Genomic DNA, 20,166 nt, shown 5'->3' with positions numbered 1-20,166 from the left:
GGCACCACTGAGTGAAGGTCACACCGGTACCTTACTGGTACACCGCAGCTGGTCGAGGCGATCCCTTGACAACATTCCCACGCGACTCGACGTCGGCTGCACCTTGGATCCCCAGCTTGTGTCGCAGAACTTCGAACTGCACAGAAGTGATTGCCTTCGTCATGATGTCGGCCAGCATGTCCTTCGTCGAGCAGTACTCCAACACCACCTGACCGTCTTCCACCTTCTCACGCACGAAGTGGTAGCGAATGTCGATGTGCTTGGTGCACTTGTGGAACTCCGGGTTCTTGGCCAACGCGATGGAGCCTTGGTTGTCCTCGTAGATCTTGATTGCTTCATCGCTTGCCATTTCGCCGAGCTCGCGCAGAAACACCTTGAGCCACACCGCCTCCTGCGTCGCCTCTGACAGCGCCATGTACTCCGCCTCTGTAGATGACAGCGCCACCGTCCGCTGCTTCTTGCTTCTCCAGCTGATGCACCCGCCGTTCATCATGAACGCGTAGCCGCTTGTACTTCTTCTCGATTCGATGTCACCAGCCCAGTCTGCGTCCGAGTAGCCACACACAACTCCGCAGCCGTCACCCTTCGAGAACTCGATGCCATGCGTGGGCGTGGCTTGCAGATACCGGAGCACACGCTTGAGGGCTTGCCAGTGTGTGGGACACGGGTCGGCAGTGAACTGACTCAGCACGCCTACTGCGGCAGCCAGGTCCGGACGCGTCGCCACCATCAGGTACACCAACGCGCCGACAGCACTCCGATACGGCACGTTCTTCATCGTGTCTTCATGCTTGCAGCCACCCTCGCACATGTTCTTGGTCAACTTAAGTCCTAGATCCTGCGGCGTCTTCACGGGTTTGCTGTCCTGCATGCCGAACTTGCTCAGGATCGACTTGAGAAACTTGGTCTGCCGCATCGTCACCTTGCCGGACTCCAAGTCGTTCTTGATCTCCATGCCGAGGAAGTACGTAAGCTCGCCGAGGTCTGTCATTTCGAACCGTTTGCTGAGTGCGCGCTTGGTCGACTCCATCAGCTCGTCGTCGTTGCTGGTCAGGATCAGGTCGTCCACGTAGATGATCACGAAGATCATGCTGTGTCCGTCGCGTTTCACGTAGACGCAATGGTCGGGTTCGCACTTGGTGAACCCCAGCTTCAGCATGAACTCGTCGATGGTCTTGTTCCACATGCGCGGCGACTGCTTCAACCCGTACAATGACTGCTTCAGCTTGCACACGTAGTCCGGGTGGTCTTCATCGACGTAGCCGTCCGGTTGCACCATGTAGATCTCTTCGTCCAAGCCGCCATTCAGAAACGCCGTCTTCACATCCATCTGATGCAGCTTGAGACCATACTTGGCGGCCAAACTCAGCACGGCCCGGATCGACGTGAACTTGGCCACTGGAGCGAAGGTCTCGTCGTAGTCGATGCCGTACTTCTGCGAGAACCCCTTGGCCACCAGACGCGCCTTGAACCGTTCGACCTCTCCAGCCTGGTTCTCCTTCACGCGAAACACCCATCTGTTGCCGATGGCCTTGCGTCCCTTCGGCAGTGGCACCACTTCCCACGTCTTGTTCTTGAGCAGCGAGTCGTACTCCGAGTCGCATGCTTCCTTCCACTTGGCTGCGTCGCTGGATTCCATCGCCGACTTGAACGTAGTCGGCATCTCTCCCACTGAATCCACGACGTACGCAGCCTCAAAATCTTGACTCTCTTGGGCCGCCGCAGACATCTCATCCAGCGTCGAACGTCCATTCTGCGGCGCATATCGCTTGGCCCTCGGCACCTCCACGGCTTCTTCTAGTGACTGCGTCCGCGGGTGTCGCTTGCTGCCGGGTTCGAAGTCTTCATCCCGCGCAGCCTCATCCTCACTGCCGTCTTCATCCAATTCGGACGGAGTCTCTTCATCCGTGGCATCTTCATCGTCTTCATCTGGAAGACCAATCACCACCTACTTCGCAGCATACTTGCGTCTCCCACCGTCGAAGACGTCTTCCATGAACTGCGCGTCGCGGCTCACCAACACGCGACCGCTCTCGATCTCTTCAAACCGATACGCTTTCTCGTGCTCCGAGTACCCCAGGAACCGGCAACGCACCGACCGGGCGTCAAACTTGGACCGCTTCGCCTTCGGGACCAGCACGTACGCGTGGCAACCAAACACCTTGAGGTTCGCCAGCAGTGGCTTCTTTCCCGTCCAAACTTGGTGCGGCGACTTGCCGTGGCTTATGGCGCGTGTCGGACACCGGTTCCGGAGGAACGTGGCTGTCACCACCGCTTCACCCCAGTAACTCTTCGACAACCCGGCATGCTCCAACATGCAGCGCGCACACTCCACCAACGTCCGGTTCATCCGTTCCGCCACGCCGTTCAGCTGTGGCGTGTACGGCGGCGTGAACTTCTGCACGATACCACGGTCGCTGCAGAACTTGGCCATCTCGCGCGAAGTGTACTCGCCACCGTTGTCGCTCCGGAGCGTTTTCACACGCTTGCCGGTCTGCGTTTCAGCCAACGCAACGAACTCAGCGAACTTGGCGGCCACCTCCGACTTGTTCCGCATCAAGTACACCACACAGAAGTGCGACTTGTCGTCGATGAACGTGACGAAGTAGCGCTTGCCACCAAACGTAGACTTCTACATGGGGCCGCACCCATCGCTGTGAACCACTTCCAGCACTTGCTTCGCACGGTTTGGAGACGACTTCATGTAGCTCACTCGCGTTTGTTTGCCGAGTGAGCATCCGTCGCACAGCTCCCACTGCTTCACCGATGTCATGTCGATGTCAGAGCCGTAGCCCTTCTTGACGATGGCGTCTAGACCGCCATGCCATGGCCAATGTGACCAAGTCGAAGGTGCCAGAGGTACGACGTGGTGTCCCCTTTGCGATCCTTCGAGCTTGCCACATTGGCCTCGTCAGGCATCACCGGTGTCATGCTCAGCTTGAACAGCCCTTTGCCTTCGCGAGCGCCGAGCTTCCACTTGAGACCCTTCGTCTCCGTGAAGCACCCGTCGCTCTCGAACGTCACAGGCCCGACGTCCTTGGTGAATCTGCCGACGGAGAACAGGTTGCGCGACAACTTGGGAATGTGCCACACATTCGTGAGCACACCCTTCTTGACGCCGCGTGGGGTCTGCATCTTCATCACGATGTCGCCTCTCCCGATCGCTTGCACCACACCGTCGTCCGCGAGATGCACGTCCACCGGCGAGATCTTCTTGTAGTTCCTCATGAACTTCTTGGAACTGGTCATGTGCTGCGTTGCACCCGAGTCGACCAGCCATACCTCATTCGACTTGGTGGTGTTGCTCCCACCACCAACCGAGAAGAGGAAGTCGCCAGAGTCGTCCTCACTCTGCGCGACGTTCGCTCGCTGCGGCCTCTGCCGCTCCGCGTTCTCGCGGATTCGCACAGGACACTTGGCGATCCAATGTCCTTGCTCCCCACAGTAGTGGCAGGCGCTGGCCTTGTTGGCGGTCGCCTGCCGTCCCTACGCTTGCCGTTGTCGCTTGTCATGAACGCTTGGCCTTGACCGTGCGCGGCTCCGTCGACGCCGCCACCTTGCTCCTTGCGCTTCATGTCCTCATGCAGCAGCCGAGCCGTCACGAGTTCCCACGACAGCGAGTCGGCTCTCGACTCCAACACCGTGATGAGGAACTGGTACGACTCGCTGAGACTCCCAAGAAGCGTGATCACCAAGTCATCCTCGCTGACCGGAGCGCCCACTGCGTCGAGCTGCTCCGCCAGAGTCTTGATCTTGTTGATGTGCTCCAGCACATCATCACCTTCCGCCATCATCGTCGTGAAGAAACGTCGACGAAGGAAGAGCTTGTTGGCCAAACTCTTCTTCTCGAAGTGTCCTTCCAGTTTTGACCATGCATCGTACGCATCCTTCGCCGACCGGACCAGCGGCAGCTGCGAATCTTCCATCGCGAGACAGATGATCGCCAGCGCCTTGCGAGACTTCCTCTTGAACGACGTTTGGTCCAGCGTAGTGGCGCAGTGCTCCAGCTTGATCTCTCCACTTGTCACTTCCCACAGGTCTCGTTCCTCGAGCACCATCGCCATCTTGAACTTCCACGTGTGGAAGTTGGTTCCGTCGAACTTGTTGATGCGAGAGGTCGTGGTCGAGGCGGCGTCCATCGCGAAAGCGTAGTCGGAGTCTTCAGCAGGGAAAACGGGGCTTGGGCTCATAACCAAAAGTAAAGGTCGTTTGAGCACTTGATGTCAGAATGCAAAGTGATTGATTTAGGTCCTTAGTTCGCGAACTGCTTGCTACCTCTAAAACTACTGGATATTCCTGCTGGATACACTCTACTGGATTCCTAACTGGATAGAAGGTCTTCAGCCAATCAGCGAGTGCCACGTAGATGCCCATCCTGTACCCACAATCTTGTACCCACGCGTCCCATCATCAGCGTCCTGTAATCCTCGTCCCATCATCAGCGTCCCGTAATCCTCGTCCCATCATCACACGAATGATGGCGGCACCACTGAGTGAAGGTCACACCGGTACGTTACTGGTACACCGCAGCTGGTCGAGGCGATCCCTTGACAACAACAAGGACTTGACGGCTGCGCTCGGCGTTCACGCGTGTTCGCATTGAGGGGGCGTGTTGCAGGGTACTGAACCTTGGTACACTGTACCAGTTCCGAGGTACCCCAACCGGTTAACCGAACCGGTCCAATACGACCACACGTTGATTAGACGAGTAGGTTGATTAGACGAGTAGGTTGATTGGACGAGTAGGTTGATTGGACGAGTAGTGTAGAATGATGGTTGATTAGACGCACTAGTTGATAGGACGCATGATCGCGTGTCTTTAGCACTGGCCTAGGGCGTAAGCTCCAACAATCCAATCACTTCTGAATTTCGATTCAACCCCCCAAGTGACCTTCCTCGCCTCGCCCCAAGCCTCGGCGGTGTCAACGACCAAGTCGAACAGTGCAAGACCCAACTACGACCTTCTTCAGAAGGCTGCTTGCGCCGATTCATCACCAAGGTGGAGAAGCAATTCGATGCCAGGGTGAAGTTCGTGCGCCATGACGGAGCCAAGGAGTTCGCGACCAATTCGCTCTTGGCGTACTACGAAGACCACGGCATCGAAGTGCAGCCCACGGTTCGGTATGCGCACCAAACCAACGCGACGGCTGAACGCGCCAACCGAACCATCGTGACCATCGGCCGCAGCATGCTTCACTACGCTGGGTTGGACAAGACGTTCTGGGCGGAAGCACCGATGACGGCGATTTACGTCAAGAATCGTCTGCCGTCACCCAAGTCGCCCGACAAAACTCCGTTCGAGATCGTCTACAAGTCCAAGCCCAACGTCAAGCACATGCGGATCTTCGGGTGCAAGGCCTACGTTTTGACGCCGAAGGAGAAGCGACTCAAGTGGGACCCGAAAGCTCGTGAAGGAATTTTCATGGGTTACGAGGAGCGTTCCAAGGCGTATCGAGTTTATGACATCGAGGCGGGGCAGGTGGTGATCTCTCGCGTTGTCACATTCGATGAGTCAAGCTTCGATGACTCCACGGCTGCCGATGGTGAAGAAGTCAACCGACTTACGGACGTTTTTGACGACATGCAAGTCTCCGACGACTCCGGCACAAGGGTGTTCACGCAGGCGGGGAAGCGCAAATCGCGTCCGGACAACCAAGATCGCGACAATGTTCGGCGTCCTCGTCGCAGTGCTGGACTCGAAGAAGCAAGTGCGCCTGGACGCTCGGAAGATGAAGACCAACGTGAATCTACGGCGGCGCAAGAAGAAAAATCGGAAGAAGACGATGAAGACGGTTCGACTCCGCCCATGTTCTGGCGTGCAAGTGCGAAAGCTGTGGAAGCAAGTACAGCGCGGAGCCGAAGACGTTTCAAGAAGCTGTGAACGGACCAGATCAAGTCCAGTGGCGCAAGGCAATTCGCGCCGAACTCAAGTCAATGCGGCTGCGAGGTGTTTTCCGAGCCGCCAACTGCCCAACAACCAACGCGCAGTCGGTACCAAGTGGGTGTTCAAGATCAAGCGCAACGCGGACGGATCGATCGAGAAGTTCAAGGCTCGGCTCGTCGCGAAAGGCTTCGTGCAGAAGTATGGGATCGACTACACCGAGACGTTTTCGCCCGTGGTCAAGTACGTCACGCTGCGAATGATCATTGCGGTTGCCAAGTACTTCGGATGGCCCATGGACCAACTCGACGTGGTGACTGCGTTCCTGTACGGCTTGATGGAGGAGAAGGTGTTCTGCAGCGTGCCTGAAGGCGTGGAACTGGACGACGGTTTCGACTGCGTGGAACTGCTCAAGGCGATTTACGGGCTCAAGCAAGCTTCGCGAGTTTGCAACGAGACCTTCGACGAGTACGTGCGCTCCATCGTTTTTCGCGTGTCAAGCTACGACCCCTGCCTCTACATCAAGGTCGTCGACGGCGAATGCGTTCTGCTGCTGGTCTACGTGGACGACGTCTTGGTGACCGGAAGTTCGGCGGAAATGATCGCGGAAGTCAAGCGCCAGCTCAAGTCGCGGTTCGAGATGACCGACAGTGGCAAGTGTTCCTTCATCCTTGGGATCGAGGTGGTCGACAACGCGGATGGCAGTGTCACGCTGAGCCAAGCTCGCTGCATCAACGACATCCTGGAGCGCTTCGGCATGCAAGACTGCAAACACGCTGCAAGCCCGGTCGACATCAGCATGAAGCTGGTCTCAAGCGACGCCATGACCAAGTTGGACGCGCCATTTCGCGAGGCTGTCGGTGCACTCATGCACTTGATGACATCGACTCGCCCGGACATTGCGTTCGCTGTCGGCTACGTGTCACGCTTCATGGAGAACCCGCAAGTCGAGCACTGGATTGCGGTCAAGCGCATCTTCCGCTACCTTCAAGGGACCAAGTCGCACGGAATCCGCTTCTCGCCGGGCAAGGACATCGACTTTCAAGGTTACTCGGATGCCGACTGGGCTGGTGATCTTAGTGATCGCAAGTCTACGTCGGGCTACCTGTTCCAAGTCGCCGGCGGACCGATCTCATGGGGTTCCAAGAAGCAGTCAAGTGTGTCGCTATCGACAGGAGAGGCCGAGTACATCGCACTGAGTTTGGCGATTCAAGAAGGCAAGTGGGTGCACAAGCTGCTGTGCGAGATCCTGGTTGCTGCAGGTGGAGTCACGCCCGAGTTGAAGATTTTCGAAGACAACCAGTCGTGCATCAAGATGACCAAGAACCCCGTCAACCATGGTCGCGCCAAGCACATCGACATCAAGTACCATCACATCTGCGACGAAGTCAAGCGCGGCGAAGTGATCGTCGAGTACTGCGAGACTGCCACCATGCTGACCGACATCATGACCAAGGGACTTGCCGGACCACGCCACAAGGACTTGACGGCTGCGCTCGGCGTTCACGCGTGTTCGCATTGAGGGGACGTGTTGCAGGGTACTGAACCTTGGTACACTGTACCAGTTCCGAGGTACCCGAACCGGTTAACCAAACCGGTCCAATACGACCACACGTTGATTAGACGACCATCTTCCGAAGAACGTCATTCGGCGCGTGACCCAAACGCGCATGAAGATCCACCGCGTTGACCGACGCCTTGGACACCGAATTCGCAGCGCAGCTTGGGACTCGGAGCCAGTAGAGCCCGTCGATCAGGTCCGCGGAAGCCACGATTTTCTTCGACTTCTTCTGTGCGATGTGCATTTCAGCACCATCAAACACCACCTTGAACAGTCCGCTTCGGTTGATCTGCGGCACCGAAAGCAGGTTCTTGTTCATGCTTGGGACATACAGTGCATCTTGAATGCGGATGTCGCACTCCTTGCCGTTGGGCAAAGTGACTCGCTGCATGACCGTCCCGACTCCCATGATCTTGGCCGTGTTGCCGTTGGCGACCGTGAGTTCACCTTCGTCGCACACCTTGATGTCGACAAACTTGGCCTTGTCGTTGCAGATGTGGTGCGTGGCACCACTGTCGATCGCCCATGAGCCTTGAAACTTGTTGGTCCTGGAGACTCCACACTCCATAGAGACCGCGAACGCGACGCAGTCGTCATCGCTGTCGTCACGCCACTGGACGTTGTTCGCACCGCGACCAGACCGGCCACGTCGTGCACCTCGATTCTCTTCCTTCTGCTTGGTCCAGCACTTTTCCATGACGTGCCCCGATTTTCCGCAGTACGTGCAGTGGCGACTTTCACGGTCGGCATTGAAGGCCCTCACAGCATCTTCAATCTTCACCTGAGCCGTCTTCTCACCCTGCCGCTTGATGTGCTCATTCGTGAGCACCTTGATCACATCTTGTGTGCGCAGCTCTGCGTTGCTCATCTCCAAGTTGAGAACGACGTTCTCGAAACTCTTGGGCCGACTCCTGAGCAAGCAGATCGCCACGTCTTCATCCTCCATCTTGGCGCCGATGTTGCTGAGCTGGGCGCTGATGTTGAGGACTTCATTGCAATGATGAAGCACATTGCCGCCTTCTGCCATGTCCATGCTGAAGAGCTGGCGCTTCAGATAGATGCGTCCAGCCTTCTGCGACCCCCCGTAGAGCGAACGCAGTCGCGTCCAGGCCACCCACGCTTTCTCGCAGTCGTCGACCACATAATGGTCATAATGGTAGTCAGCATCCATGTGGAGCAACATCAGGCCGAACGCGATGTTGCTCGACTTGACGTAGTCGTCCTTGGCCCTCGTGTCCGCGAAGCTTGGTTTCGTCTCGCGGTTCACGACGCTCCACACCGACTTGGTCAGGAACACGCCACGCATGTAGCGGTTCCACGTGGCGTAGTTGTCGCCGTTGAACTTGTCGATGGAGATCTTGGTGTCTTGGACAGAGGACATGGTGCTTGGGCTCATAACCTGAAGAAGGTCGTACTGGGATCTTGCACTTGGAGACTTAGTCGTAGACACCGCCGATGCTTGGGGCGAGGCGAGGAAGGTCACTTGGGGGGTTGAATCGAAATTCAGAAGTGATTGGATTGTTGGAGCTTACACCCTAGGCTAGTGCTAAAGACACGCGGCCATGCATCATATCAACTAGTGCGTCTAATCAACCATCATTCTACACTACTCGTTCAATCAACCTACTCGTCTAATCAACGTGTGGTCGTATTGGACCGGTTCGGTTAACCGGTTCGATTAACCGGTTGGGGTACCTCGGAACTGGTACAGTGTACCAAGGTTCAGTACCCTGCAACACACGCCTACTGCAGCAGCCAGGTCCGGACGCGTCGCCACCATCAGGTACATCAACGCGCCGACAGCACTCCGATACGGCACGTTCTTCATTGTGTCTTCATGCTTGCAGCCACCCTCGCACATGTTCTTGGTCAGCTTAAGTCCTGGCTCCAGCGGCGTCTTCACGGGTTTGCTGTCCTGCATGCCGAACTTGCTCAGGATCGACTTGAGAAACTTGATCGCTTCGAGACGTACTCGAAGCGTGGAAAGTTGGAGCAACTCCACGTTGCTGCGGAGGTGGCCAATGTGCCGTGCGCTGTGCCCGAGGGTTTTCAGTGCGCGAAGTGCTTCCCAGCCGCGGTCCGCTTGAGCGACCGCGACCTGAACGGGTACACGTCGTTCCGTGTGCCCGAGAGTCTCAAAGAGCTCCGTGCTAAATTCTTAGCACGTGAGGGTTCGGGCGCTGGCGATGATCGCAGCGCTCGCACTACTTCCGCTGTGCCAGTGCGTACTGCTCCTCGTACGCCCTCACCATTTCCGGAACGTCCTCCAGCAAGACGTTCCGCGGCTCCCATGTATCTTGATGGGGAGGAAATCCTCTCCAACGAATACGAAAACGAGCCCCTTGAGGGTTCGTTTTCGGGATACTATGGTCAACAATCCGCTCAACAATCCAGCGGGTTGAGCCGCGGGCGTCACGGATCGGCGGCGGCGGGGGTGGGAACACGCCCCGGGTATGATCAGCCCCGGGCTGATCAGTACGCGTCTCTCCACGACCGGGTGACCGCCGTGGAGCGTCTGCAGGGCGCTGAGTTCGCCGCCCTGAAGCAGGAGCTGGCGAATGTGGTATTGCAGAACACACAAATATCGTCAGATGTGGATCTCCAGCACAAACCACAACAATCGCCGAGTTAGGTCGGCGATTGTTGGCCTGTGCAGGGGTTGTCCCCTCGCGGTTCGGCCCAACCGGGACAGCGGGTGTCTCGCCTCTCGCCGACACCTGCCAACCAAGGTCCACTCTTCCGGAGATCCGCCGAGCTAGCGGATTCCGTTCACAAACTCCTGTGCCCTCCACCAAAGGATGAACGGCGGCGCGCTAGCGCTTTTACAGGCCGCTGGGGCAGAAGCAACCCGACTTGAAGAGTAACGGCACCCAGGCTGTCCGGCGTACCGGCTCGCTGAGTTAGCGAGACTTTTCCTTCGCACTTGGCGAGCACCCAACGCCCTATCCCGGGCCGACCTAATCTCTTGGCGCTGCCAGTCGAGTACCCTACAAGCTATGCCTCTCGGGTACCGACGGCAGGCGTAATCCGACCCCGTGCAGGGACTTACCAGAAAGTGTGCACGTGTTGTGGGCCTAGAAAATTCTGCTCTGTTTGTTCTTAAGTCTCCTGGGCGCCCTGAAAGGGCGCCTCCACCATTCCGAAGGTCCTATACAAATATCAAGTGAAATGGAGTGGTTTCGGATCTCGGCCGACCCTTCACCCTCTCAGCGACGCTTCGAACTCGGCGGAGCCGGATAAATTGTCCGGATAACCCGGCGAGCTCGACGGGGAGGTCTCGCCGACTCGGCTGCGTGCTGCTGGGCTCGCCGGGCTCACGCTTGGTCCTCTTGTGCGCCTTCTGGCCGTGCACCGCGTCGTCTGGGCGGCCGGCGGCTATGTTTAGCCGAGCTCAAGGCCTGAAAACTACCTTGAACTCGGCTGAGCGTCTCCTAGCGTCCCCGCACTCGGACCGCCGTACGTGCGTCTTCTCCTCGCGTGGCGCCACCCGTCCTTGGTCTCCGGTGCTCTTGATTCCCATTCAGTCGGCCGCAGTGCGCTCGTGAAGCCTGCGAGCTCGGTGAGCTCGGCGGACTGGCACAGTGTACCATCCAGCCGAGTAGTACCGTCGGTGCTGCTTTCCTGGCCGTCTCGGTACTGCGAGCTCGGCGGACTGGCACAGTGTACCATCCAGCCGAGTAGTACCGTCGGTGTTGCTTTCCTGGCCGTCTCGGCACTGCGAGCTCGGCGAGCTCGGCGGACTGGCACAGTGTACCATCCAGCCGAGTAGTACCGTCGGTGTTGCTTTCCTGGCCGTCTCGGCACTGCGAGCTCGGCGAGCTCGGCGGACTGGCACAGTGTACCATCCAGCCGAGTAGTACCGTCGGTGTTGTTTTCCTGGCCGTCTTGGCACTGCGAGCTCGGCGAGCTCGGCGGACTGGCACAGTGTACCATCCAGCCGAGTAGTACCGTCGGTGTTGCTTTCCTGGCCGTCTCGGCACTGCGAGCTCGGCGAGCTCGGCGGACTGGCACAGTGTACCATCCAGCCGAGTAGTACTGTCGATTCCGCTATTAGGCGGATTTGGTACACTGTTCCACTTGGGTGTTCCACAAAACTGATGTTTCCTACACCACAACTGCCCCGGTCATGTTCCGAGCCGAGGTGGTGAGGGGCCTGACCCACTTGGTGTGTCCCACATAGAGTTCTTCAGTCCAGTCATCACATTCCCAAAATCGAAGCCGACAGGAGCCGGCAGAGCGCGACCACGACGACGTCACCCCGACAAGGTGAGGCTTCCTCATGACTTGCGCGTTGGCACACACCTTGACTGACATGTGGTCTCTGCGTCCCGCAATGTCTGTGCGCGTGCAGATGCGTCAATCGCAAAAGCCAAGTCCCGCCGTCCGGCCAAGTTAGCGCTCGGTCATCGACCCCCTTTGACCTGGACCGGGCAACCCGAAGTCGGCCAGGCCCCTCCCTCAGCATCCCGAGCGCGATGATGGCCGCGCAGAAGCCCCGCAAGTCTGTGGGCCCCGCTGATCTCGACTGAGTGAGCACCAGCTCTCGATCCGTTAGCCCGCTGAGCTCGACTGGGTGAGCACCAGCTCCGTTAGCAGGGTAAGTCCGCGATACTTGTGTCGATCGAGTGGGTTGCAGCTGATCGCTGTGGTGTCATGCTGTGGCGTCTCCAGGAGATCGCGCTGAACTCGGCGGACCAGGCTAGTATTCTGGTTCGAACCCCGCCGAACTCAACCTTCGCCGAGTTCGATCTCGACATGCAGCAACTTAGTTGGATTGGAGCTCGGCTGACCTGGACCCATGTTGAGGTCGGCGCCACTTGGCGTGGAGGCTGGCTCACACCCCGCCTGGTATACTGCGGTACAACTCGGCGCGAAGGGGTGTCCTGCTGGAGGCAGGTGTCAGTCCAGCTCCAGTTCAAGTCAGTGGAAGATCTCGACTCGACGCCTGGGTCCCAGCTCAGCTCGCCGATGTTGTGTGGGCCTTCGCTGACACACTCACTATTCGGTCCAGCTTTTCCGGACGACCCTTTCGACTCGGCGAGGTCCAACTCGACTGGTACTTCTACTTCGGTCGTACCCGGCCCCGCTGTCCCCGCGAGCTCGGTTACGGTTACTAGGCGTCGAGCTCCGCAATTGCGTCGAGCTCGGCGGGGAGGCGCTGTTACTTTGCTGGCATTGGTGGCTTCGCTTGCGGACTCGGCGCCTTCGTCGGGACGCGACCGTCAGGGGTGATGTCGCAACTCGGCTTGGTACGGTTCATTTTCTTCCACATCTCCATTTCGTAATTCATATAACGTATGCAGTTTGACGCAGTAGCTTTCTTCAGCTCGACTCGGCCTGCTGGTCTTCGCCGAGTCGGTGGATCATCACTTGGTGCAATAGCTTTTAATCTTCACCTGCAACTTGCACCGTTTGCAGACAGTTTTCACTTTTGTTTTGTTGCAGACATGCCCCAGACTCGATTGGGCTCAGCTGAGTTTGATCTCGGTATGCCTCAGCCAAACTTGAACTCGGCGAGGCGCAGCTATGGTCAACGTCGACATGCCTCAGTCGAAATTGGACTCGGCTGAGCTTGATCTCGGTATGCCCCAGCCGAACTTGAACCCGGCGTAGCACAGCCGAGGTCAACGCCGGCCACGGCTCGGAGACTTGGCGATTTGCATTCAGGTCTTACGAGGTAACTTAGCTCGGCAGTGCCATAGTCGTATGCAGCTTGTGTAACTCAGCGTAATCCGTAATCCATCATCTCATCAATACATTCCATGCCATTTCAGCAGTAGCAATTCCATTCCGCCTAGCCTGCTTATCACTCGGCGGGTGGTCAACATGTGGTGCAGTAACTTAGCCCTCGTCTGCAACCTGCACCATTTGCAGACGGGTTTCACGTTTCTTGTTGTGATCATCGACCTTCTTCTTCGCCACAAACGGTATACGCCAGCAACGAACAAGCTTCATCTTCACGCGAGGCTTTACGTGCTCCATAATCAACCAAACTCGGCTTCCTTCCTTTAACGGGTGTCTTGCAGACTCGGCAACTGGACGTTTTACTGACGCGGCCATGTCAACGGATTCAATCTGGGCTTCGCATTTCTTCCTGCCCAGCCGAGCTCTAGGTTTCTCGGCGTGCTGCGTTTTATCAGCTATCGGACCGCTCTTCAACTCGACTTCTCTCTGGGCGCCGGTTTCTCGGTGAGGACTGAGGTCGCCGAGTTTGTCTTGGGGTTGCGCCTTCGAGTTGACCTGCCTCAACTTCTCATCTTCGGACTCAGCTGTTCCTCGTCGTTGCTCAGCTTGTGTTGACACTGAGACGGTGTCAGCCGAGTCCAGAAAGCGATTATCACCGACTTCGACTTCGACTTCGACTTGATACTCTACTCGGCGAATTTGTGCTGGCCTGTTGCGACTCGCAATTTTTGCACTTGTTAGAGCTCGGCGGGATGCAGCTCGGCGAGGTTGACAAATCTTGACACTCCGTTGACGCGAACTTCTTTGTGGTGGAATTCGCAACGTCGTCGCTGTGGCCTTCTTGATAACTATGGCCAAAATGAACTCGGCGAACTTGGTTCTTCGGCCTTACGATGACATGAGCTGTTGAGCCGTGGAAGTTGGATGCTCCGGGTCTGCCCCTGTAGATGACCTCCGGGATTCTGTTCAGCTTCCTCAACTCGGCTTTTCTCTCCCGACGAAGAATTACGCGACCTGCCTTGTTCTCCAGGGCTTCCGACGCAAGGGAGTCGGCGGCCGCGTTGTAGCAACGCCCTACATGAAGGTATTGAACCGAACTCAGCTGTTCGACCAACCTTTTGTGGCGTGCCACTCGACTTGCAGCACTTCCCCCTTACACGCAATCACCCCCATGGATTGATGGATCGCAAGCCGCGAGTCGCCCACGATTATCAGGTCAGTGACCCCGTGTACCAAGGCGGCGGTCACCCCGTTGCTCATGCCGGTATACTCGGCTAAGTTCACCGTGGTCAACTGAAGGTGCGCGCTCGCAGCGATCTCAATGCGCCACTCGGGCAATCGCCACAGGATCCATGAACAGCTTCCATGCCCGCCGAGTTTCTCCGTCTTAGCCGCACCGTTGAATGACATCACATGCCCCTTGAAGTTGTGGTGTAGCGGGATCAGCAAAATCTGCGAGATTGCTAGATCCAACTTCCCAACAGCGCCCGGAGACCGACTAACGGAGGGGGTACTCCGATGATCCGTGATCAGTGCTGAACTCCTCACCTTGTGTACCCGTCGGTAGGGTTGGATCTTGCTCCTCTGGTAACTGCTGAAGAGTCCAAGTGTTGAAGTAGGAACGTCTTGGCGAGACGCGGGGATCCGGTGGAGCAGCGCGGAAATCTTCACTCTGCTCGCGGTTCTTGGTCCAGATCAAGTGACTCCCGACTTGGATCTGGCGGCCTGGATCTGGATCCGGCCGAGTGGTTGCCTTGTGGTGTGTTGTAGGCCCTTGTTACGAGTTGGTAGGTCGCCCTTTGTCGTACTTGCCGCTTCCTGTAGCGGGATCAGGGTAGTTGAGAGTCTTGGATCACCCGGCCAAGTAGTTAACTCCGGGTGATCTGGGATCTGCACTTGTAGGGAGTTCACTAGGAAGGTTGATCTGGCCAATATATTATCCAGATTATTCAACCAACACTAGATCTGCTACCCAGTACCTTGCTGCTTCTTGGTGGGCCAATGTCGATCCCGATTCCAGGCGAAGGCGAAGGCACTTGCGTTGTCCAAGGCAAATTTGACTCTTTGGGGGGTGAGGGCCGCTTGCTGGCGCTTGGTAGTCTTGGGTGCGTGTGGAGCCAAATCCAATCTCCACAGCGTACGTCGAGCGGGGCCAATATGCGTTTCCCCGCCGCGCGTAGACCACTTGAGCACTTCCAGGCAAATTCGACTCTGATTTATGGTTATGTCCAATCCTATCCCAAAATCCTATCACCCAATCCGAACTATCTTCCCATCTGTACCTGCCGGCTCTACGGACCACCTCTACCTTCACTGCATCGTCGCTTGTTCCCTCCGTTGAGTTGTAGCCGCCAGATCACCCACTGAGTCCCAGATCCGCCAGATCCCCAGATCACCAGATCCCCCGATCCAGATCCGCTGATCTCCGAAGTGCCTTGATCTGGGTCGGTCTGCGTTGATCTGGGGTCCCTGTGCTGTTGCAACATCCTTTCCCCGCTTTCCTCGTCTTAGCCGTCTACCAGAGGCTTGGATCCGCCCGGGCGTACGGGATCCGGATCCAGATCCACATGGATACATGTGATCTGGATCCACCTCTCCCAAATCCGCTTGATTCACGCTGATCCTCGCTGATCTTGAGTCCTTGGGTCGTCGCAAACTCTTTTCTCCACTTCGCTTGCCATTGCCACCTCTCAGAGGCCCAGATCCGCATGGGTGCATGTGATCTGGATCTGGATCCACATGGGTACATGTGATCCGGATCCCACCGTCCCTGATCTGGGTTAACTTGTCTTGATCTGGGGTCCTTCGGCTGGTGTAAGCTCCATCCACCGCTTAGCGTATCCTAGTCATCCCTCAGAAGCTCAGATCCGCCTGGGTACAGGTGACCCGGGTCTGGATCCACATGGGTACATGTGATCTGGATCCAACTACTTCCGATAGTACGGATCTGGCCCTCTGCCGTATGTAGACGTCTTCTGTGTCATCTTGTAGTATTTCCAGTAGTCTCCCTTTGACGCCACACACATCTGACAGCCTCGATCCACCCACATCACCAGATCCCCTCGATCTGGTTTCTCGGGTGTCACTTCCGCGGTATAGTGACTCCGTCAAGATCCATCTTTTTGCCGATTGCTCCCAATCACCCCTTTCCCGGAATTCGCTTCTCCACAATCGCCTCCTGCGCGTAGTTGTTGCCCCACAACGGCATCACTGCGGGCACCTTTGATTTCTGCCCACTGGCGCGCCAGTGTTCCCCATGTCCGGCCCCGACCGAAAGTTGTCTGGCCAGCGCCCGGATCGAAGCGCTCCGCGTAACCGCCCGGATCTGGATCCACCCGATCTGACTGCTCCGACCGGCGCCACGCCTGAAGAACTCCGTCGCTTGAACCGGGCCCTCTCTACTCGCTCGGTCCAGCTCGTCGCGGATCTCCGAGCAGCTACGGCGGCCCGCGACACGGCCGAACGTCAGCGGACCCAGATCTCTCGAACGCTGCTTCAGCAGACTCACGAACTCCGCGAGTTGGAACGCCTTTACAATAATCAAGGTGAGGAACTCCGACGTCTCCACTCTGAGGTCTCCGGCCTCCGTTCCGCCAGCAGCGACGTGAGTGGGTACCATGCCCAGCAGGTCGCGAGCCTGCAAAGCCAGATCACGCAGCAAACTGCAGAGATCCAAGATCTAGGACGTCGGGTCGCTCGGCTTACGCAGGAGCGAGATCGACTTCGCGACAACAATGACCATCTCGCGAGTGAGGTAGAGTTGGCTGGCGCCGAGATCCATAATCTCCACGAGGAGCAGAGGTCGCTGGACAGGCAGATCGACCACGCCCAAAATGTGCGTGAATTAGCTGAGAGTGTCACGATCCGAGCGCAAGAGGCCCTCTACCACGCTGAGGACGCCCTACATGAGCGAGATCGGGCGGCCCGCGTTGCTTCCGCCCCAGATCAACTGGTGCAGGAGCGAGATCGCCTCATCCAAGAGCGGGATCGGGCCCAAGCTGCATCCACCGAGGCTGACCGTCGCTTGGGGATCACCCGCGACGAGCTGCAAGGCATCCGGGTGCTCCTCCGGCAGACACAGGCCGATCTCAACACCGTTCGATCCACCCAATCTGCAGCCACTGCGGATCTGATAAGTACCGTGGAGGATCGGGACAACGCTATACTTGACGCAGATCGCGCACGATCTGAGCTCGAGGATCTCCGTACGTTCCTCCGTCTTGGCTTGAAACTCCTTGGCCGTGAACTGACGCATATCTGCCGCACAGGGGCGAGTTTGGACACTGCTGAGCGGACTGTGGGTCTGCTTGAGAGCCAGATCCATCAGATCCGGGAGCAACATGAACACCTTCAGCTGGATCATGACACTCTACAGCGGAATTCGCAATGCTCTCCGCTTGGAGCATGACGTTGCTCTCCAACGTCTGGCGATCGTGGTCACTGCAGTAGGTGCACGACCTCTCCCCTCCGACGAGTTGGGAGATCCGGCGGCTTTGCTCCGTACACTTCGAGAGCTGCCTCAGCCTCAAGGAGATCGCCAGAGCGCCGGCGAGGTCCCAGATCAGCCTGCCCCAGAGCATCTTCCCGCTGAAGCAGCCAAGCGCCCAGATCAGGAAGAGAAGCGTCCCAAGCGAAGTGGCGAGATCGCCGATCCGGAGCCCTCGAAACGTGCTCGCCGTGACTCCACTGCGGCGAATCGCGATTCAGCACATCCAGGCGAGCGCCCACTCCGATCCGTGCCTAACCAGGGAGCCGAGCGTTCCGACGTCGAGATGGCTAAAGATCAATCAGGGTCGGAACCAGCGCACCACCCGGATCAGGGCGATCTGGCTGAAGAAGGCCAAATCGACGATGCCGGCGGCTTCGTAGAGGACGACGAGGACGAACCCGGAGAAGATCACGGCCACCCGGCGGCCGAAGAGGCTGACGACGAGAACGAGGAGGAGGAAGGCGAGGATACCAGCGGCACTGGCGGCACCAACGATGATGAAGAGGAGGATGAAGAAACCGCCCAGATCACCAACGAGTTGCTCGAATCCCAGACTCTGCAGGCGATGGCTCAATCCTGATCCGCCGAGCGTCGTCGTCAGCACGCGTCTCCCCGGCGTGGGCCTGTGATCGGTGGATCCGGTGGATCCCCGGATGATGATCCCGACGATGACGAGGTTCCTGGTACCAACCCGGATCCGGATCTGCGAGGGCCAGACCCAGCCCCGGCTAATCGGCGTCGTCCCGCCCGTAATCCACTAGCACCTGTCGCTCCATTCGGATCTGAGGCGCAATGTATCCCTGGACGAGCGCAACCTCGGATCTTGATCCAGGCGGACGTAGATCCCTGGATCTCAGAGGAGCTTGACAACAAGACCCTCGCTGCAATGCGGATCCAGGCGCTGTTCCCTGTCCTGCCGATTCAGCTGGGCTGGAGCTTCCCTTATTTCGAGTTGGCAGAAGATCGGCCTCAAGTCGCCGACACCGACTTCTGCTGGGAGCTGATCACGGAGAACAACGTACGAGCTCTACTAGCCACGCGCCCCTGGGAAGTTCTTGAGAACTCAGATGGCGCGATCTCGTTTGAGACGGATGTTGGTGGCCGGCTTGGACTCGCGATCCGACAATACCAGAGTTACGAAAAGGCAAATCGTCAAGCCTACTGGGAATCCACGCACTCTTTCCCGATCTTACCGGCATCGGCGAAGGCTTATCCCTGGCTGACAGTGTATCACAAGGAGCGCAACAATCGCAGATCGCACGCCGGGAACCGCTGGAAAGGGTTTCTGCAGGTCTTGATAGTGGCCATGCAGGAGGGGTGGTGTGATCTGGACATCCTGTTGGATTCCTTCTTCCTCCACTTCCCCCGCCGCCACGAGTCCGTGATCTGGTATCCGGGATACGAATCTCGTCAAGCCAATATCAAGAACCGTCGTCTCAACCGCCCCGAGCCCACCGATCTGTTGGAGGCTCTTGACGAGTGTAACGGTGCTGACTCGTGGCGCAACCACTACCGCGACAGCCCTCAAGATCACCCAGCACGCCAGATCGCACACCTCACCGACAAATTCTTCGGTGTCCACACTGCTGACGCTGAGTAGGGGGCCGGACCCTTCCGAGTCGCCTCGGATCTTGGCCGGATCCACTACCCGATCGTTGAAGTCTCCCCTGTCTAGGCCAGATCCAGCTTGCATGTCTTATTTCTTCCACCAATACCGCTTTTGCCATATCGACATGTTCCACCCTCGTCTAGCGACCTTCAGATCGGTCATTCGCCGTCTTGGTTACCCAGCTTACACTGCTTCACATTGTCCTCACCTCAGATCCGGATCCACCTCATTCCGACATATTCCAATTCGCTTCGGATCCGGATCCACCTGATCCAGCTCCACTTCAGATCCGGGGTCACGTGATCTATCCCTTCTTGCATCGAATCCACGCAGTACGGGCAGCGAAAGACCTGAATAAGCTTGATCCGGATCCACTCATCCCAGATCCGTTTGACCGAGATCCATATGCGCCAGATCCACCTGATCTTCGGCGTCTCGGCTTCGAGTTGTCTTGAGTGATCTGGGACCTTAGGCGAGCATTATCACCGTACCAGTCTTCATTTTGCCAATATCTGACGCACACAACGCCAGATCTCCACATGCAATATACATCACCCATCCCATTAATCTGCAGCCACCCTGCAGATCCTTCTTCCAACACACCGCTGGAGTGACCAACTCACTCCAGCTGATCCCTGTCTCACTACTCCTCGTGAGACTGCATCACGCCAAGCCGGTTCCGATTTGCCCGATCCCGCAAGAAATCGTGGAGTATCGCACCGCAATTGAGGTCTGTCTCATCGGTCCATGTCGGTTCGTCGTACCCTCTCCAATGCACCAAGAATTCCCTGTAGATCCGGCCATAACGAGTTCGCTTTCCTGTTCTCATGTCTGTAATCTTCACCACCTCGTATTCGTCCTCGTCCAGACCTTGGATCCAGCTATCTTCAGGCAGCAGGGCTTCATCGAAATCAAGACGATCTGTATCCTCGACTGTCAGC

General features: G+C 57.5%; 8 protein-coding genes across 8 annotated transcripts; 4 read left to right on the top strand and 4 right to left on the bottom strand.

Moving 5' to 3' along the window:
* Positions 1 to 2,811: 2,811 nt before the first annotated feature.
* IUM83_12063 (gag-pol polyprotein) lies at positions 2,812 to 4,139 on the bottom strand (the record flags this gene model as incomplete). Its single annotated transcript, XM_067936665.1, has 2 exons — positions 2,812 to 3,431; positions 3,491 to 4,139. The coding sequence occupies 2 exons, from the start codon at positions 4,137 to 4,139 to the stop codon at positions 2,812 to 2,814; spliced, it is 1,269 nt and encodes a 422-aa protein (XP_067795015.1).
* Positions 4,140 to 4,978: 839 nt separating this feature from the next.
* Positions 4,979 to 5,881, top strand: IUM83_12062 (putative integrase; the record flags this gene model as incomplete). The annotated part of the gene is made up of 1 exon (XM_067936664.1): positions 4,979 to 5,881. One exon carries the CDS (start codon positions 4,979 to 4,981, stop codon positions 5,879 to 5,881), a length of 903 nt encoding a protein of 300 aa, XP_067795016.1.
* Positions 5,882 to 5,966: 85 nt separating this feature from the next.
* Positions 5,967 to 7,403, top strand: IUM83_12061 (Integrase catalytic core protein; the record flags this gene model as incomplete). The annotated part of the gene is made up of 1 exon (XM_067936663.1): positions 5,967 to 7,403. The coding sequence occupies one exon, from the start codon at positions 5,967 to 5,969 to the stop codon at positions 7,401 to 7,403; it is 1,437 nt and encodes a 478-aa protein (XP_067795017.1).
* A 97-nt stretch (positions 7,404 to 7,500) lies between these two features.
* Positions 7,501 to 8,823, bottom strand: IUM83_12060 (Copia protein; the record flags this gene model as incomplete). Its single annotated transcript, XM_067936662.1, has 1 exon — positions 7,501 to 8,823. The coding sequence occupies one exon, from the start codon at positions 8,821 to 8,823 to the stop codon at positions 7,501 to 7,503; it is 1,323 nt and encodes a 440-aa protein (XP_067795008.1).
* Positions 8,824 to 16,266: 7,443 nt separating this feature from the next.
* IUM83_12059 (uncharacterized protein) lies at positions 16,267 to 16,746 on the bottom strand (the record flags this gene model as incomplete). The annotated part of the gene is made up of 1 exon (XM_067936661.1): positions 16,267 to 16,746. The coding sequence occupies one exon, from the start codon at positions 16,744 to 16,746 to the stop codon at positions 16,267 to 16,269; it is 480 nt and encodes a 159-aa protein (XP_067794980.1).
* Positions 16,747 to 17,028: 282 nt separating this feature from the next.
* On the bottom strand, positions 17,029 to 17,490 carry IUM83_12058 (uncharacterized protein; the record flags this gene model as incomplete). The annotated part of the gene is made up of 1 exon (XM_067936660.1): positions 17,029 to 17,490. One exon carries the CDS (start codon positions 17,488 to 17,490, stop codon positions 17,029 to 17,031), a length of 462 nt encoding a protein of 153 aa, XP_067795123.1.
* Positions 17,491 to 17,899: 409 nt separating this feature from the next.
* IUM83_12057 (uncharacterized protein) lies at positions 17,900 to 18,196 on the top strand (the record flags this gene model as incomplete). Its single annotated transcript, XM_067936659.1, has 1 exon — positions 17,900 to 18,196. The coding sequence occupies one exon, from the start codon at positions 17,900 to 17,902 to the stop codon at positions 18,194 to 18,196; it is 297 nt and encodes a 98-aa protein (XP_067794979.1).
* Positions 18,197 to 18,502: 306 nt separating this feature from the next.
* IUM83_12056 (uncharacterized protein) lies at positions 18,503 to 19,216 on the top strand (the record flags this gene model as incomplete). Its single annotated transcript, XM_067936658.1, has 1 exon — positions 18,503 to 19,216. One exon carries the CDS (start codon positions 18,503 to 18,505, stop codon positions 19,214 to 19,216), a length of 714 nt encoding a protein of 237 aa, XP_067795120.1.
* Between the last annotated feature and the right edge of the window lie 950 nt (positions 19,217 to 20,166).

The sequence above is a fragment of the Phytophthora cinnamomi genome (assembly GCF_018691715.1).
Source record: "Phytophthora cinnamomi strain GKB4 chromosome Unknown Contig22, whole genome shotgun sequence".
NCBI lineage: Eukaryota > Oomycota > Peronosporomycetes > Peronosporales > Peronosporaceae > Phytophthora > Phytophthora cinnamomi.
This window is presented reverse-complemented; position numbering and strand designations above follow the sequence as displayed.